Raw genomic sequence first — 19,826 nt, forward strand, 5'->3', positions numbered from 1 at the left:
CGCAGCGTAAACGCTGCGGTCAAAAATCCGCAGCATGTCAATTAATTTTGCGGAAACGCTGCTCTTTTGCCGCCATTGACTTGCATTAGACCGCATGGAATCCGCATCACTGTATATGTTGATGCGCTTTTCATGCTGTCTAATGTGCGGATGGTACCCGGGTGTGGATGAGAGGACTCTCATCCAGACCCAGGTACCATTAAAAAAAAAAGAATAAAATAAAAAATATATATATTCTCACCTTCTGACGGCCCGCGCAGCGCTCCTGCTTGATTCCCCGCACTTCGCGGTTGAATGAAGAAGGACCTTCGCTGACGTCAGAGTCATGTGACAGGTCACGTGACGCTGACGTCGGAAGGTCCTAAAGTCTTCACTGCCGGCAGCCGAGACTGAGCGAAGCCGGACACCGGGGGCCATCAGAGGGTAAAGTATATATTTATTTTTTATTTTTTGACATTCACACACTATATAAATCCATGCCGGTTGCATGGATTTATATAGTGTGAAGTTGACAAGCACTTTCCAAGTGATGCTAAAATCGCTTGGGAAGCGCTTGTCAACCCGCATGCGGAAATGAAAGTGAAGACCGCTTCATTTCCGCATGTCCCTGGCAGGAAACCGCATGTACAATCCGCATGCGTTTTTTCCTGCCAGAGAGATGCAGAAACGCTCAGGAAAAAATCCTGAGCATTTCTGCATCATGTGCACATACCCTAAGACATTTCATTGAAGATATCTTGGTATCGTTTTTTTTTCAACTTTCTATGACCTGCATGTCCATATAGACAAAAGTAAATGCGTGAGCTGATGTTGAAAAATAGAGTTGGACAAAATGGCTCCAAAACTGTAACAACCTACATTGAATCATGAAGTTCTGACACTTGGCCTCATTGATGCTTATTGGCATGGATACCCTGTGGTATTTACACCCTTCTAGGCTCTTAAGGTGCTACTCTAAGATGCTTATTCCAACCCTGTATAGCCTAAATCTGATGAACCACATAAGCTACTGGCCTCGGCTTCTTCAGTCTCTCTCCATTTCAGGCTGTTATGGGTCCCTGGGATTATATCGAGACATCACACAAATTGTTTCTAGTGAGAGAGGATCTGCCTGTCCCACTAGTCTACTAGTATTTCTAGTTCTCAATCAGCTTTTAAGAACAAAGTTAAGGTGCCTGTCACTGCCATGAACGTCTCCATCTTTCTGAAATATTACATACCCCCTTGGATAAATCAGTCTGCCATGTATCAAAAAGAAACTGCAGAAAGTTTGTCGATGCTATAATAACTGTGTAGAAGATAATACCAATTACTGTGCCACCAATCAGAGCTGACTTCTCACTTTTTCTGTTCCGACCCTTGGGGTACACGTACGTCTCCTTTATAACCACCACTTTAGCTGATGTGTACAACAAAGATTGGGTCCCCCTTTTTTGTTTGCCTTTATAATATATTTGATGTTTGCTAATTTTTGGGGGTCGTGGTCCTTTTAATTAAGAACTCATTGGTATATGGGGGCAGATCATTTTTGGTTTAGATAAACTCAAGAGATTATTCAAACTGATAGCAGATGCTATTCTGTATTGTAATGTATACGTTGCTGCCTAATGTAATACATTTTTGTTTAATTGTTTTAAAAGTCTTCAAGTCTAATGGAAAACCATTTACATAATATCTACAGTCTTAAAAAAAAAATCCTTGTGTACTTACATAATTACAGCCAGCATGATCATAGAGATCCCAAATGCAGATTTCAGGGCCCTGGAACACATCTCGCAGCTGTTCCTTGGCTACTGGAAAAATCTATCTGTCATGACTAATTTTTTTCAAATCCTTTTTGTAGGTGGGTCATTTCAGAAAGTGAAACTTACCGTACCTGCAAAGAAACATCACCTGCTGTGATTCATGTGTCTAATCACATTGTAGTTAAGGCTACCTTGTGTACACATCAGCCAGGGAATCTTAGAAAAGCCACCAAAAACTCCCTCTTCACCCAAGTGACTGAGATACAATAGTAGATACAAACAAGAATTCTGTACATGTGAACATTTATTGACCTATTCCTAAAACCACTGGCCTTAGACAATTTCCCCTGCTTTGAGAAGTGTGATATTATCATAGTTTCTATTCTCCGTTCACATCTCATGTGAATCGCCCGACAGAGGCCAGGAGGCTGTGCTTCCTTCTACAGTGGGAAGTATACCATACAATGCAACTTACTTTTTCCCCAGTTTTGATATTATCACATTAATAGTTTATTAATATGGTATTTGGTCTTCCTATGTATTTTCTGTGCATTAAATTAGGGATCTAAATGTCTTGGCAATAGAAGTGTTAGCTCTCCATACAATACAGTCCTGCTCATCGTTATTGGCACCCGTGAAGTTTAAGTACATAATGTGGAATATATCCTTAAAAAAATGAATCAAGTAAAAGTTTTTTGTATAGAACACTCGTGTTAAATGCAAAAGAGCAAATGATAAACAATAATTTAAAACAAAAAAACAATGGGAGGGAAAAATTGAAAAACCTAAAGCTTGCTGTGACACTGGTATTGGCACGCTTTATATTTAGTATGGAAGCACATTTTGATCCACCTGTGATTGTCGGTGCCCATGTGACATGAATTACCCAATGAATGATGACTTCACTGTTTTAAAAAGCCACATGGTAGGCCCTGTTTTTTGTCACAATGGTGAAGATAAAAGGAGTTGTATGAGGACATCAGAACTGCTATTAGCAAACACAAGACTTCCAAAGGGTATAAGGCCATCCCCAAAGACCTTGATATCCCATTTTCAACAGTGCGCAGTGTTATTAAGCATTCTACCAAGCATGGAATCGTCAAGAACCTCCCTGGACGTGGGGGAAAGAGGAAATTTGGCAAGCGATGCCTTCGAAGGTTGGTACGAATGGTGGAAAAAAACACCACTTCAAACATCCAAAAACCTGAACGCCAACCTGAAACAGTCTGGGGTCAAGTTTTCAACAAGTACCATATGCCACAAACTAAACCAAGCAGAGCTTTATGGGCAAAGGCCAAGGAAGAAACCATTGCTAAAGAAAAGACATAAAAAGGAACCATTGATCTTTGCCAAAGAATGCCTTGACAAACCACAATCCTTCTGGGAAGATATTCTGTGGACAGATGAAACAAAAATAAGAGATTTTTGGCAATGCTAAGCAACAGTTTGTTTACAGACGGCGCAATGAAACTTATAAGGAAAAGAACACGTTTCCAACCATTAACCCCTTTACCCCCGAGGGTGGTTTGCACGTTAAAGACCAGGCCAATTTTTACAATTCTGACCACTGTCACTTTGAGGTAATTACTCTGGAACGCTTGAACGGATCCCACTGATTCTGGGATTTTTTTCGTGACATATTGTACTTCATAATAGTGGCAACATTTCTTCGACATCACTTGCGTTTAATTGTGAAAAAAAAACGGAAATTTGGTGAAAATTTCGCAATTTTCAAAATTTAAAATTTTCATGCCCTGAGAGATATGTCACACAAAATAGTTACTAAATAACATTTCCCACGTGTCTACTTTACAACAGCACAATTTTGTAGCCAAAATTTTTTTTGTTAGGGAGCTATAAGGGTTAAAAATTGACAAACGATTTCTCATTTTTACAACGAAATTTACAAAGCCTTTATTACAGAAAATACCCAAAAGTGACACCATTCTAAAAACTGCACCCCTCAAGGTGCTCAAAACCACATTCAAGAAGTTTATTAACCCTTCAGGTGCTTCACAGGAATTTTTGGAATGTGGAAGAAAAAAATGAACATTTAACTTTTTTCACAAAAATGTTACTTTAGATCCCAAATTTTTTTATTTTCGCAAGGTTCATTAAAAAATGAACCCCAAAATGTGTTGTACAATTCCTCCTTAGCACGCTGATACCCCATATACGTATGGTGAGCACCCAGAACCCCCTGGTGCTTCACAGAAGTTTATAACATTGAGCCGTAATAATACAATTTTCACATTTTTCCAACAAAAAAGGTTTTTGAGCCTCCAATTTTGCATTTTCATAAGGGTAACAGATGAAATTGTACCATGCATTTTGTTGTACAATTTCTCCTGCCTAAGCAGATACCCCATATGTGGGGGAAAACCAATGCTTGGGCGCACGGCTGGGTTCGGAAGGGAAGGCGCGCCTTTTGACTTTTTGAATGTAAAATTTGCTTGAATAATTAGCGGATGCCATGTTGCGTTTGGGGAGTCCCTGATGTGCCTAAACAGTGGAAACCCCCTACCCTCAAGTGACTCCATTTTGGAGACTAGACCCCTCAAGGATTTTATCAAGGTGTATAGTGAACATTTTGAACCCAGAGGTTCGACACAGAATTTGATAACATTAGGTCGTCATATTGAATAAGTTGTCATTAGTCTTGAGTGCAAGTGCTCGTTACTTGAGTTTGCATCGGGTACTCGGGTATGCACAAAGTATTGCGGGTGCTCAAGTGATCTTCTCGAGTCCCCGCCCGCATGTTTCACAGTTATTACACACCCAAAAAAAAATATGCGGGGATCGCTCGTGCATGGCAGGCAATCCCCGAGAGTTTTTTTTGGCTGTATATCAGCTGCAAAACATTTGGGGCGGAGACTCGAGCATGTCACTCGAGCACTCGCTATACTCGGTGCATACCCGAGCACCCGATGCAAACTCAAGTAGCGAGCACTTGCGCTCAACATTAGTCGCCATATCGTCATCATTTTTTTTTCTTTACTTGTGAAAAAATCCTAACCCCTAACCCTAGCCCAATCATAACTCTAGCCCTAGAGTTTATTTTTTACGCCGCTCTTTGTGCGTTATAAGTGAATAGACGACTTTATTCTTTGGGTCAGTGCAATTACAGTGATACTAGATTCATATCATGTTTTTATGATTGACAGCTGTCACACACTAGGAACCCTTTTTTTTTTTTTTTTTGCAAAGACTAGTCATGTGATGGCTTGTTTTTTTGCGGGACAAGTTGACGTTTTTATTGGTACCATTTTCTGTCACGTGACTTTTTTTGATCCCTTTCTATTACGATTTTTGGGAGGCAGAATAAACAAAAAACAACAATTCAGGAATTGTTTTTTTGTTTTTTTTATGCCGTTCTGCGTGTGGTAAAATTGATAAGGCAGCTTTATTCTTCGGGTCAGTACGCTTACAGCGGTACCACATTTATATTGTTTTTTATGTTTTGGTGCTTTTACACAATAAAAACTATTTTATAGAAAAAAGAATTGTTTTTGCATCGCTTTATTCTGAGAGCTATAACTTTTTTTTATTTTTCGGCCGTTGGAGCCGTATGGCAGATTGTTTTTTGCAGGACAAGATGAAGTTTTCAGCGGTACCATTTTTATTTACATTCGTCTTTTTGATCGCGTTTTATTCCATTTTTTTGTTTGGCGGTATGATGATAAAGCATCGTTTTATGTTTCGTTTTTTTTTTACAGTGTTCACTAAAGGGGTTAACTAGTGGGACAATTTTATAGGTCAGGTCGTTCCGGACGCGGCAATACCAAATATGGGTACTTTTATTTGTTTAATTTTTTTTCATAAGTTTATTTATGGGCACAATATATATCTTTTTATTATTTTTTTTTTGTTGTTGTGTTTTTTTTAATATTTTTACAATTATTATTTTTTTTTTCCCCACTTTCTGACACTTTTACTACTTTTTCACATTGTTCCACTATGGGACTTTCACTTTTTGCAGCCTGATCGGCTGCATAGCACAGAAATGCAGAACCATCCCATTGCTATGCAGCCTGTCAGCACTGCACAGGGAGAAGTTACTTTGGTCATGCACTACGCATGACCAAAGTAGCTTCCTGTCTCCTGGTGACCCGGATGTTGTCATGATGACATCGGGTCACCTTGACGACATCCGGGACTGGACTCAGACGCCGGCAGAGAAAGTAATTATCGCGCTTACCTCCTCTTGCCACCGGAATGCTGTGATCGAAATCGAGGGCGTTAATGTGCGGTTAATTTTAATGGGGTTAATGTGCGGTACCGCTACCTACACATAGCACCGGGTGTCAGCTGTGACAATCAGCTGACACAAGCGGTGCGGGCGAAATAGCCAAGGCGTACTAATACCTATCTGGCCCATAAGGCACAGGACACAGATGCGTATTAGTACGCCCTGGGCCAGAAAGGGGTTAAGCATGGTGGAGGATCCGTAATGCTGTGGGGTTGCTTTTCTGCGTTTGGTACTGGAGGCCTTGACCATATCACAGGAATCATGAAATCAGAGAATTATCAAGAGATTTTATAGTGAAATGTCCTACCCAGTGTAAGAAAACTTGGTTTGAGTCGACGATCATGGGTCCTTAAGCAAGACAATGGCCCAAAGCACCCATCAAAAAGTACACAGGAATGGATGAAAAAGAAAAAATGTGCAGTTTTAAAATGGCCAGCTATGAGTCCTGACCTCAATCCCATTGAAAATCTTTAGGGTGAGCTGAAATCTGCCATTGGGAAAAATAACCCAGCAAACATTCAAGAGCTTGAACAAACTGCAAAGGAAGAGTGGGAGAAAATTCCAGCTGAGAAGTGCAGGAAGCTTATAGATGGCTACAAGAAACATTTGGAGGCTGTCCACAATGCCAAAGGGTGCGCAACCAAGTATTAACTAGGGGTGCCTTTATTGCTGCACATGCTGTTTATTCTGTTTCTTCTTTGAAATTGCAACATGGAAGTTGAAAAACAATGATTTATTGTTGTATTACTTTGGACCACTAATTAAAAAATCCTGAGGATATAACTTTGGTACATTTCCATTTATTTCTGAAGATATTGTACAGTCTATGAAAAAATTAAAGGGTGCCAATAATGGTGAGCAGCACTGAACACTGTAGTGTATAATTTATAAAACAATATGGTAGTTCAGACCAAAACCCTTCAAGTTCGACAAGAAGACCATTTGATTAAAATAAATTCCTTATGTTGTAATGTTGTATTTTAACCTTGTCATGCATTTCTTCATTGCTATTTAGAGTATGAAGACGGTGATTTATCAAGCTGGGTAAACAAGGAGAGGTTTGAGGGGTACCTTCATGTCGATGGATTTACATTGTATGAGCTGGGCGACACAGGTAATGAATCCAACTGTCTCATACTTTAGGTCTAATGAAAAGCTAATAAGTCATAACTTGTTCATGTGCCTAATTTGTATTATTTGCCTTTTTTGTTTGGGATGTGTTATAAAAGCTTCCAAGAGTGGAAAACAAAACGCTCCATGTTTATTTCATAAGGCCTACTACTTATTAGAACATAGAACTTCAGTGAATATATACTTGTGTGTGTATATGCATATATTTTCATCCACTGAAAGCTCTATGTTCTAATAAGTAGTAGGCGTTATGATAATCATGAAGTGTTTTGTGTCTTTTTCCATCGTAGAAGTGTATGTGTGTACAGTACAGACCAAAAGTTTGGACACAACTCATTTAAAGATTTTTCTGTATTTTCATGACTTTGAAAATTGTACATTCACACTGAAAGCATCAAAACTATGAATTAACACATGTGGAATTATATACTTAACAAAAAAGTGTGAAACAACTGAAAAGATGTCTTATATTCTACAGTCATGGCCAAAAGTATTGAGAATGAGACAAATAGTCATTTTTCTAAAGTTTACGGCTTCATTTTTTGTAATGGCAATTTGCATATACTCATGAATGTCAAAGAGTGATCAGCTTAACAGCAATTACTGTACTTGCAAAGTCAATATTTGCCCAGAAAATGAACTTTAACCCCCAAAACACATTTCAACATCATTGCAGTCCTGCCTTAAAAGGAGCAGCTAACATCGTTTTAGTGATTGATCCATTAACACAGGTGTGGGTGTTGATGAGGACAGGGCTGGCGATCAATCAGTCATGATTAAGTAAGAATGACATCACTGGACACTTTAAAAGGAGGCTGGTTCTTGGTATCATTGTTTCTCTTCAGTTAACCATGGTTATCTCTAAAGAAACACGTGCAGCCATCATTGCACTGCACAAAAATGGCCTAACAGGGAAGAGTATCACAGCTACAAAGATTGCACCTCAGTCAACAATCTATCGCATCATCAAGAACTTCAAGGAGAGAGCTTCCATTGTTGTCAAAAAGGCTCCAGGGCGCCCAAGAGAGACCAGCAAGCGCCAGGACCGTATCTTAAAACTGTTTCAGCTGCGGGATCGGACTACCAGCAGTGCCGAGCTTGCTCAGGAATGGCAGCAGGCTGGTGTGAGTGCTTCTGCACGCACTGTGAGGCGGAGACTCTTTGAGGGCTGGTTTCAAGGAGGGCAGCAAAGAAGCCACTTCTCTCCAGAAAAAACATCAGGGACCGACTGATATTCTGCAAAAGGTACAGGGAGTGGACTGCTGAGGACTGGGGCAAAGTCATTTTCTCTGATGAATCCCCTTTTCGATTGTTTGGGACATCTGGAAAACAGCTTATTCGGAGAAGAAGAGGTGAGCGCTACCACCAGTCTTGTCTCATGCCAGGCATCTCATGTAAAGCATCCTGAAACCTTGTCTCATGTAAAGCATCCTGAAACCATTCATGTGTGGGGTTGCTTCTCAGCCAAGGGAATCAGCTCACTCAGTCTTGCCTAAAAACACAGCCATGAATAAAGAATGGTACCAGAATATCCTCCAAGAGCAACTTCTCCCAACCGTCCAAGAGCAGTTTGGCGCCCAACAATTCCTTTTCCAGCATGATGGAGCACCTTGCCATAAAGCAAAGGTGATAACTAAATGGCTCATGGAACAAAACATAGAGATTTTGGGTCCATGGCCTGGAAACTCCCCAGATCTTAATCCCATTGAGAACTTGTGGTCAATCATCAAGAGACGGGTGGACAAACAAAAACCAACAAATTCTGGCAAAATGCAAGCATTGATTATGCAAGAATGGACTGCTATCAGTCATGATTTGGTCCAAAAGTTGATTGAGAGCATGCCAGGGAGAATTACAGAGGTCTTGAAGAAGAAGGGGCAACACTGCAAATATTGACTTGCTGCATTAATTCATTCTAACTGTCAATATAATCTATTGGTACTCATAATATGATTGCAATTATATTTCTGTATGTGATATAAACATCAGACAAACACTAATAAAAACCAGAGGCCAACAGATCATGTGAAAATATAATTTTGGTGTCATTCTCAAAACTTTTGGCCATGACTGTAGGTTCTTCAAAGTAGCCACCTTTTGCTTTGATGACTGCTTTGCACACTCTTGGCATTCACTTGATGAGCTTCAAGAGGTAGTCACCGGAAATGGTCTTCCAACAATCTTGAAGGAGTTCCCAGAGATGCTTAGCACTTGTTGGCCCTTTTGCCTTCACTCTGTGGTCCTGCTCACCCCAAACCATCTCGATTGGGTTCAGGTCTGGTGACTGTGGAGGCCAGGTCATCTGGCATAGCACCCCATCACTCTCCTTCTTGGTCAAATAGCCCTTACACAGCCTGGAGGTGTGTTTGGGGTCATTGTCCTGTTGAAAAATAAATGATGGTCCAACTAAACGCAAACCGGATGGAATAGCATGCCGCTGCAAGATGCTGTGGTAGCCATACTGGTTCTGTATGCCTTCAATTTTGAATAAATCCCCAACAGTGTCACCAGCAAAGCACCCCCACACCATCACACCTCCTCCTCCATGCTTCACGTTGGGAACCAGCCATGTAGAGTCCATCCGTTCACCTTTTCTGCGTCGCACAAAGACACTGTGGTTGGAACCAAAAATCTCAAATTTGGACTCCTCAGACCAAAGCACAGATTCCCACTGGTCTAATGTCCGTCCATTCCTTGTGTTCTTTAGCCCAAACAAGTCTCTTCTGCTTGTTGCCTGTCCTTAGCAGTGGTTTCCTAGCGGCTATTTTACCATGAAGGCCTCCTGCACAAAGTTTCCTCTTAACAGTTGCTGTAGAGATGTGTCTGCTGCTAGAACTCTGTGTGGCATTGACCTGGTCTCTAATCTGAGCTGCTGTTAACTTGTGATTTCTGAGGCTGGTGACTCGGATAAACTTCTCCTCAGAAGCAGAGGTGATTCTTGGTCTTCCTTTCCTGGGGCGGTCCTCATGTGAGCCACTTTCTTTGTAGCGCTTGATGGTTTTTGCAACTGCACTTGGGGACACATTCAAAGTTTGCCCAATTTTTCGGACTGACTGACCTTCATTTCTTAAAGTAATGATTGGCCACTCATTTTTCTTTACTTAGAATTTGTATTATGGCAAGAAAAAAAGCAGCTAACCGTCTATTCAGTAGGACTATCAGCTGTGTATCCACCAGACTTCTGCACAACACAACTGATGGTCCCAACCCCATTTATAAGGCAAGAAATCCCACTTATTAAACCTGACAGGGCACACCTGTGAAGTAGAAACCATTTCCGGTGACTACCTCTTGAAGCTCATCAAGAGAATGCCAAGAGTGTGCAAAGCAGTCATCAAAGCAAAAGGTGGCTACTTTGAAGAACCTAGAATATAAGACATATTTTCAGTTGTTTCACACTTTTTTGTTAAGTATATAATTCCACATGTGTTAATTCAGTTTTGATGCCTTCAGTGTGAATGTACAATTTTCAAAGTCCCGCCGACTCCTGGACAGTCTGTGGTGCATTGGTGGATGGAGCGAGACATTATGTCCCAGATGTGCTCAATCGGATTCAGGTCTGGGCAACGGGCGGGCCAGTCCATAGCTTCAATGTTTTCATCTTGCAGGAACTGCTGACACACACCAGCCACATGAGGTCTGGCATTGTCCTGCATTAGGAGGAACCCAGGGCCAACCGCACCAGCATATGGTCTCACAAGGAGTCTGAGGATCTCATCTCGGTACCTAATGGCAGTCAGGCTACCTCTGGCGAGCACATGGAGGGCTGTGCGGCCCTCCAAAGAAATGCCACCCCACACCATTACTGACCCACTGCCAAACCGGTCATGCTGAAGGATGTTGCAGGCAACAGATCTCTCTCCACGGCGTCTCCAGACTCTGTCACGTCTGTCACATGTGCCCAGTATGAACCTGCTTTCATCTGTGAAGAGCACAGGGCGCCAGTGGCGACTTTGCCAATCCTGGTGTTCTATGGCAAATGCCAAGCGTCCTGCACGGTGTTGGGCTGTGAGCACAACCCCCATCTGTGGACATCGGGCCCTCATACCATCCTCATGTAGTCTGTTTCTAACCGTTTGTGCAGACAAATACACATTTGTGGCCTGCTGGAGGTCATTTTGCAAGGCTCTGGCTGTGCTCCTGTTCCTCCTTGCACAAAGGCGGAGGTAGCAGTCCTGCTGCTGGGTTGTTGCCCTCCTACAGCCCCCTCCATGTCTCCTGATGTACTGGCCTGTCTCCTGGTAGCGCCTCCAGCCTCTGGACACTACGCTGACAGACACAGCAACACTTTCTACAGCTCGCATTGATGTGCCATCCTGGATGAGCTGCACTACCTGAGCAACTTCTGTGGGTTGTCGAGTCCGTCTCATGCTACCATGAGTGTGAAAGCACAACCAACGTTCAAAAGTGAAAAAAAACATCAGCCAGAAAGCATTGGTACTGAGATGTGGTCTGTTGTCCCCACCTGCAGAACCACTCCTTTTATGGAGTGTGTCTTGATAATTGCCCATAATTTCTATCTATTGTCTATTCCATTTGCACAACAGCATGTGAAATTGATTGTCAATCAGTGTTGCTTCCTTAAGTGGACAGTTTGATTTACTTGGAGTTATGTTCTGTTGTTTAAGTGTTCCCTTTATTTTTTTGAGCAGTGTGTACATGAGATATATGCATGTAATGTGTACTCTGGAGTCTCCTTGCTTCGGCTTGACACTTTTCACAAGATGAAACTTTACCCCTTGGACCCCTGTCATTGGCCTCTCACCCAGCTAAATCAGATCTGTTGCTCTCTTCCATTGATGAGCATCAAACACCTAGAAATACTTGTCTGCAAATGGAATTTTTGGTTTGGTTTCTTATCCTAAATCATGTGGCAAGGCCCTTTAATAGGTTGAATTGTCTTTTAGGATTACTGTTTCCAATAGGTGGCACTTTAGTTCCTGCCACCTTCTGCTCTGAAGAGGCTATGTATGTACACTCGGAGCCTTTATGAATAATCAATATGAAGTTGTGTATGTACAGTATGTATGTATGGTGAAGGAAATAAGTATTTGATCCCTTGCTGTTTTTGTAAGTTTGCCCACTGACAAAGACATGAACAGTCTATAATATTAAGGGTAGGTTAATTTTAACATTGAGAGATAGAATATCCAAAAGAAAATCAAGAAAATCACGTATAAATTAGATACATTTTTTTGAATTTTGCAGTGAGAAATAAGTATTTGATCCTCTACAAACCATTGAGTTCTGGCTCCTACAGACCAGTTAGACGCATCTAATCAACTCGTTACCTGCATTAAAGACAACGGTCTTACATAGTCTCCTGTATAAAAGACTCCTGTCCACAGACTCAATTAATCAGTCAGACTCTAACCTCTACAACATGGGCAAGACCAAAGAGCTTTCAAAGGATTTCAGGGACAAGATCATAGACCTGCACAAAGCTGGATTGGGCTACAAAACCATAAGTAAGACGCTGGGTGAGATGGAGACAACTGTTGGTGCAATAGTAAGAAAATGGAAGAAATACAAAATGACTGTCAATCAACATCGATCTGGGTCACCATGCAAAATCTTACCTCGTGGGGTATCCTTGATCATGAGGAAGGTGATAGATCAGCCTAAAACTACACGGGGGGAACTTGTTAATGATCTCAAAGCAGCTGGGACCACCGTCACCAAGAAAACCATTGGTAACACATTACGCCTTAAAGACTTAAAATCCTGCAGTGCCTGCAAGGTCCCCCTGCTCAAGAAGGCACATGTGCAGGCCCGTCTGAAGTTTGTCAATGAACACCTGGATGATGCTGTGAGTTATTGGAAGAAGGTGTTGTGGTCAGATGTGACAAAAATTGAGCTCTTTGGCATTAACTCAACTCGCCGTGTTTGGAGGAAGAGAAATGCTGCCTATGACTCAAAGAACACCGTCCCCACTGTCAAGCAAGGAGGTGGAAACATTATGTTTTGGGGGTGTTTCTCTAAGGGCATAGGACTACTTCACCGCATCAATGGGAGAATGGATGGAGCCATGTACCATAAAATCCTGAGTGACAATCTCCTTCCCTCCGCCAGGACATTAAAAATGGGTCGTGGCTGGGTCTACCAGCAAGACAATGACACAAAACATACAGCTAAGGCAACAAAGGAATGGCTCAAAAACAAGCACATTAACCCTGCTGTTCTGTTCGGTCAAAAATGACCGAATTTGAAATTTGATATTTTTTAAAATATTCATTATGCGTTTCTGAAACTTGTGGTTAATTGACTTTTCCTCATTTGAGTGGTTCTTACTATGGTTTTTTTTTTTTTGTTTGCTTTTCACTCCACGTTTTTTTTTTTTTTACACTCGTACTGTTCAGTCAAAAAATACAACAGTAGTTTCTTACGTTCCCAAAAAACACAAACAGGTCATTCTGATAAGCACAATGCACCATGATAGTGTAATCTGTAATCGAGACGACAGAAAGCCGGATATGATTTTACATTACAGTGCCACAAAAGGGGCAGTTGATACTCTAGATCAACTCATAGGCACTTACACCTGTAAACGCAAAACAAATCGGTGGCCAATGGTTGTTTTTTACAACATTCTTGATGTGTCGGCATACAATGCATTCATGTTATGGTGTGAAATACACCGAAATTGGAAAAAAAATAAACTATATTAAAGAAGAATTTTTATAGAGGAGTTGGGAAAATCACTGGTTAGCCCATATATTAAAAGAAAAGTAACACCCAGAGATGATGAAGCTGCAGCCATTGTCCACAGGATCCAACAGCATGCTAAAGAAAGTGAACCAACAGCTTCCACCGGCACTGCTACGATACCCACGGCCTCCACCCGCAACGGAACCAGCCTAAAACGGAAACGATGCGCCTTCTGTCCAACATCAAGTAATCACAAAACAAATGTGATATGTCGCAGTTGTGCAAAGTACTTATGCAAAAGACATGTAAATTATAATTGTGACGAATGCAAACAGTAAGTTTACCACTGTGAACCTTATTTACCATTTTATATAGAAAAAAATATATTTACATACAGTTTGATGTTATAGTTTACAGTTATATAAAGAATATTCTTGTTTATGTGCAAATGTGCAATATGCATGAATATTGCAATAAGGCCATGTAACATTTTTTTGATCCAAAAAAATAAAAATTACCTTTTTTATTTCATTTGTCTATGAACAACCATGTTCACATACAGTATAATAACGCAACAGGTATTCAAATAAAACACTTAAATTGGCTAAAAATCAAGACTTTAATTGGTCCGGTCAAAAATGACCAGAACATTATAAGTGTATAGTAGACCCGAACAGAACAGCAGGGTTAAGGACATGGATTTGCCTAGCAAGTCTCCAGATCTTAATCCCATAGAAAACTTATGGAGGGAGTTGAAGCTCCGAGTTGCCAAGCAACAGCCTCAAAATCTGAATGATTTCGAGATGATCTGCAAAGAGGAGTGGACCAAAATTCCTCCTGACTAGTGTTGAGCATTCCGATACTGAAATATCGGGTATCGGCCGATATTCACTGTATCGGAATTCCGATACTTAATTCCGATACTTTTATAATATCGAATACCGGAATCGGAAGTTCCCATAATGCCTGCGCTCTGCAGTGTCTCTGAAGGATGACAAGCTGGATGGCAGCGCTCAGCTGCGATCCAGCTTGTCATCAGAATGCCATCCCAGCGTGGGAGAATTCTCCTGATTGTTTAAAAGCCGGCGGGCGGTAAAAAGCCGCCGGCTTTTAAACAATCACACAGCCCCATACTGCTTCCCCGCAGCCTCCCACCCCGATCCTCCGCTCCCCTCGCCACCTCCCATCCCGATCGTAAATTAGGACCGGGCGGGGAGCGCAGCACCAAGGAGCGAAGGACCCGGGCGGGGAAGCCGGCAGTGAAAAGACTTCACCGCCGGCTTTCCCGTTCTGTGCTGCGCTTTCCCGCCGGTTATTTCAAATGAACAGCTGAGGTATCAGGTGATGCCGATCAGCTGTTCATTTGAAGTAGCCGCGGTGCCCTCAGAGGGTTCATGTGAGTTCATGCTTGACTGCATGAACTCACATCAACTTTCCCACGGCCGCACAGGTCAGCCTCACCTCCCGGACCCGTCATGATTAGTGTGTGCGGGGTGTGTGTGTGTGCGGGGTGTGTGTGCGGGGTGTGTGTGCGGGGTGTGTGTGCGGGGTGTGTGTGCGGGGTGTGTGTGTGCGGGGTGTGTGTGCGGGGTGTGTGTGCGGGGTGTGTGTGCGGGGTGTGTGTGCGGGTGTGTGTGCGGGGTGTGTGTGTGCGGGTGTGTGTGCGGGCAGACATAGGCCGATGTGACACTACTACTCCCATCGGCCTATGTCTGTCCCCCGTCCACTCCTGCCAGCAGGATCAGCTCGATGGGAGCAGTAGTTCCCATCAGCCTGATCCTGCTATTTAAATTGCCCTACTGTGTCCCCAATAAATGTTAGATACATGTCATTGGTGGCCAGTGGTTACCTAAAAGAAATTAGTTCATACATTACCTGTCCCCGCCGATCGCCACCTAAAATAAAGTAAAAAATAAAAAACTACACCTATACTCACCAAGACACCTAATTCCCCGAAGCCATCGATCTCCTGTAATAAAATATAAAATAATAAACCACAACCTTATCCTTACCCCTCCGTAGTAGTCCACGAGTGTCCCACGAAGATCTCCAGTTCAGAGCAGCCACATAGAATGTGACCGCTCTGAACCGCTGCCGCCGCTAGAATGACGGGGCCGTAAGGGTTCACCGGAGTTCAGGCAGCGCTGCTCCGGTTAGCTCCTTTACGGCACTGCTGTATCGTGAGAAATTCCCACGGTACAGCACTGCCGTAAAGGAGGTCTCCGGAGCTGCGCTGCCTGAATGCACTCCGGTGACCTCAGTCAGTGGCTCCCGCTGCCGGGAGCGGACGTGTTCCCGGCAGCGTGAGCTTACAGCAGCCATGCACAGCTGTCACCATCTCCAGATGTGACAGCTGTGCATGGGAGATCAGCGCAGGAACGTGGACAGGTAACTATTTTTTTTTTAGTAAACTAAGAATTAAATAAAATGGTGTTTTATTTCAAATAAATTATTTTTTTCTGGGTGTAGTGTGTTTTTTCTTTTTAACACTTTGTAGGTTAGTAATGGGGGTGTCATATAGACGGCCATCATTACTAACCTGGGCTTCATGGCAGCTGGCGCTGACATGAACCCCACCACTATTACCCCCTGCCACCGCACCAGGGCAGCGTGGAAGAGCGAGGCTAAGTGCCAGAATTGGCGCATCCTATGGATGCGCCATTTCTGGGGCGGCTGACGGCTGGTGTTTCTAGCCTGGGAGGGGGCCAATATTCATGGCACCCTTCCTGAGCTATTAATATCAGCCCCCAGCTGTCTGCCTAGCCTTTGCTAGCTATTAAAATAGAGGGGACCCCACGTCATTTTTTTTTGGGGGGTCCCCCATTTTAATAGCTAGTAAAGGCTAGGTATTCAGCTGGGGGCTGATATTAGTAGCCTGGGAAGCTCCGTGGGTTTTACCCCCTTCCCAGGCTTCAAACATCTGCCCCAGCCGTCTGCTTAACCTCCGCTAGAGACTAAAATTATGGGGGATCCCACGCCATTTTTTTTTTAAATAAATCCTTTATTTTAACACTAAATGACATTTGAGGACTTAATAAAGATGCAGTCCCTAAATTATTATTTATTTTTTAATAAATTTTTCCCAAAACTTTTGACGTGGGCTTCGCCATATTTTTGTATGCCAGCCAGGTACAGCATCCAGCTTCTATGAACGCGCCATTTTCCGGGGCGGCCGCGGACTGCAATTTTCAGCGGGGGGGGGGAGGGCAAAAAGCTTGGGCCTCCCTGCGCTGCAGATTCCATCCCCCAGCTGCCTAGTTGTACCTGGCTGGACACAAAAATAGGGAGAAGCTCCACGTTTTTTTTTTTTTAATTATTTCATGAAATTCATGGAATAATTAAGAAAAAAAGGGCTTCCCTATATTGTTGTGTCCGGCTAGGTACAAATAGGCAGCTGGTGGTTGGGGGCAGCCCGTTCCTGCCTGCTGTACCTGGCTGGACACAAATATAGTGTGAAGCCCCACGTCAATTTTTTTTTAATTATTTCAGGAAATTCATGAAATAATTAAAAAAAAATTATGTGGGGCTTCGCCCTATAATTGTGTCCAGCCAGGTACAGCAGGCAGGAACGGGCTGCCCCCAACCACCAGCTGCCTATTTGTACCTAGCCGGACACAACAATATAGGGAAGCCCTTTTTTTCTTAATTATTCCATGAATTTCATGAAATAATTAAAAAAAAAAATGTGTGGCGCTTCGCCCTATTTTTGTGTCCAGCCAGGTACAACTAGGCAGCTGGGGGCTGGAATCTGCAGCGCAGGGAGACCCAAGCTTTCTGGGTCCCACCCGCTGCAAATTGCAGTCCGCAGCCGCCCCGGAAAATGGCGCGTTCATAGAAGCGCCATCTTCTGGCGCTGTACCCAACTCATCCAGGGCCCTGGTGCGGTGGCTCACTGGGTAATAAAGGGGTTAAGGCCAGCTTGGCATTATCAGCTGGCCCTAAGCCCGAAATTCATGGGGTCACGCCAATATTAGACATGACCGCCATGAATTTCTAGTAAAGTATTTAAAAAAAACACAAACACCCAGAAAAAAGTCCTTTAATTGAAATAAAGACACAATTCTTTATTGTTCTAAATTAAACCATACTTACCGCCACACCCATTCCAGCTGAAGCCAACGATCTCCTGCAATAAAAGTAAAATAATAAAGCAACCTCATCCTTACCTTTCCATGGTTCCCAGGACAGCTTCAGCTCTGCTACATCGAGATGACAGGCTGGACCGCAGCAGAACGCTGCCATCCAGCCTGTCATCCCGCGGACACTGAGAAGCGCAGGCATGCTTGCGCTCCTCAGTGTCTTTCTGTGACGTCATCCAGATGAGCCGAGGTCATGTCCAATGAACTCAGCTCACCTCATGCACGTCACTGACAGCGTGGGAAAATTCTCCTGCACTCAGCGCTTCAGCGTGAGAATTCTCCCACGCTGTCAGTGACGTGCATGAGGTGCGCCGAGTTCATGGGACATGACCTCACCTCATGCACGTCACTGACAGCGTGGGAAAATTCTCACGCTGAAGCGCTGAGTGCAGGAGAATTCTCCCACGCTGTCAGTGACGTACATGAGGTGAGCCGAGTTCATTGTCGGCTCATCTGGATGCCGTCACAGCCAGACACTGAGGAGTGGAAGTATGCCTGCGCTTCTCAGTGTCTGCGGGATGACAGGCTGGATGGCAGCGTTCTGCTGCGGTCCAGCCTGTCATCTCGATGTAGCAGAGCTGGAGCCGTCGTGGGAGCCATGGAAAGGTAAGGATGAGGTTGCTTTATTATTTTTCTTTTATTGCAGGAGATCGTTGGCTTCAGCTGGAATGGGCGTGATGGTAAGTATGGTTTAATTTAGAACAATAAAGAATTGTGTGTTTATTTCAATTAAAGGACTTTTTTCTGGGTGTTTGTGTTTTTTTTAAATACTTTACTAGAAATTCATGGTGGTCATGTCTAATATTGGCGTGACCCCATGAATTTCGGGCTTAGGGCCAGCTGATAATGCCAAGCTGGCCTTAACCCCTTTATTACCCAGTGAGCCACCGCATCAGGGCCCTGGATGAGTTGGGTACAGCGCCAGAAGATGGCGCTTCTATGAACGCGCCATTTTCCGGGGCGGCTGCGGACTGCAATTTGCAGCGGGTGGGGCCCAGAAAGCTTGGGCCTCCCTGCGCTGCAGATTCCAGCCCCCAGCTGCCTAGTTGTACCTGGCTGGACACAAAAATAGGGCGAAGCTCCACGTTTTTTTTTTTTTAAATTCATGAAATTCATGGAATAATTCAGAAAAAAAGGGCTTCCCTATATTGTTGTGTCCGGCTAGGTACAAATAGGCAGCTGGTGGTTGGGGGCAGCCCGTTCCTGCCTGCTGTACCTGACTGGACACAAATATAGGGCGAAGCCCCACATCAATTTTTTTAAATTATTTCATGAATTTCCTGAAATGATTTAAAAAAAATTGACATGGGGCTTCGCACTATATTTGTGTCCAGCCAGGTACAGCAGGCAGGAACGGGCTGCCCCCAACCACCAGCTGCCTATTTGTACCTGGTTGGACACAACAATATAGGGAAGCCCTTTTTTTCTTAATTATTTCATGAATTTCATGAAATAATTAAAAAAAAAAAATACGTGAAGCTTCTCCCTATTTTTGTGTCCAGCCAGGTACAACTAGGCAGCTGGGGGATGGAATCTGCAGCGCAGGGAGGCCCAAGCTTTCTGCCCCCCTCCTCCCCCCGCTGAAAATTGCAGTGCGCAGCCACCCCGGAAAATGGCGCGTTCATAGAAGCTGGATGCTGTACCTGGCTGGCATACAAAAATATGGCGAAGCCCACGTCAAAAGTTTTGGGAAAAATTAATTAAAAAATAAATAATAATTTAGGGACTGCATCTTTATTAACTCCTCAAATGTCATTTAGTGTTAAAATAAAGGACTTATTTTAAAAAAAATTGACGTGGGGCTTCGCCCTATATTTGTGTCCAGCCAGGTACAGCAGGCAGGAACAGGCTGCCCCCAACCACCAGCTGCCTATTTGTACCTGGTTGGACACAACAATATAGGGAAGCCCTTTT

At 43.3% G+C, this 19,826-nt stretch overlaps 1 protein-coding gene across 1 annotated transcript in view; it reads left to right on the plus strand.

The window, feature by feature from the left end:
* TMX3 (thioredoxin related transmembrane protein 3) overlaps nucleotides 1-19,826 on the plus strand; it is a 110,856-nt gene that overhangs the window by 72,795 nt on the left and 18,235 nt on the right. The window contains exon 10 of the mRNA XM_073678964.1: nucleotides 7,010-7,108. Coding sequence (XP_073535065.1) covers nucleotides 7,010-7,108 — 99 coding nt within the window. The remainder of the gene's footprint in view (nucleotides 1-7,009; nucleotides 7,109-19,826) is intronic.

Source organism: Phyllobates terribilis, unplaced genomic scaffold (genome assembly GCF_046119375.1).
Source record: "Phyllobates terribilis strain yellow unplaced genomic scaffold, ASM4611937v1 Scaffold_4__5_contigs__length_816908805, whole genome shotgun sequence".
In the NCBI taxonomy this organism is placed as follows: domain Eukaryota; kingdom Metazoa; phylum Chordata; class Amphibia; order Anura; family Dendrobatidae; genus Phyllobates; species Phyllobates terribilis.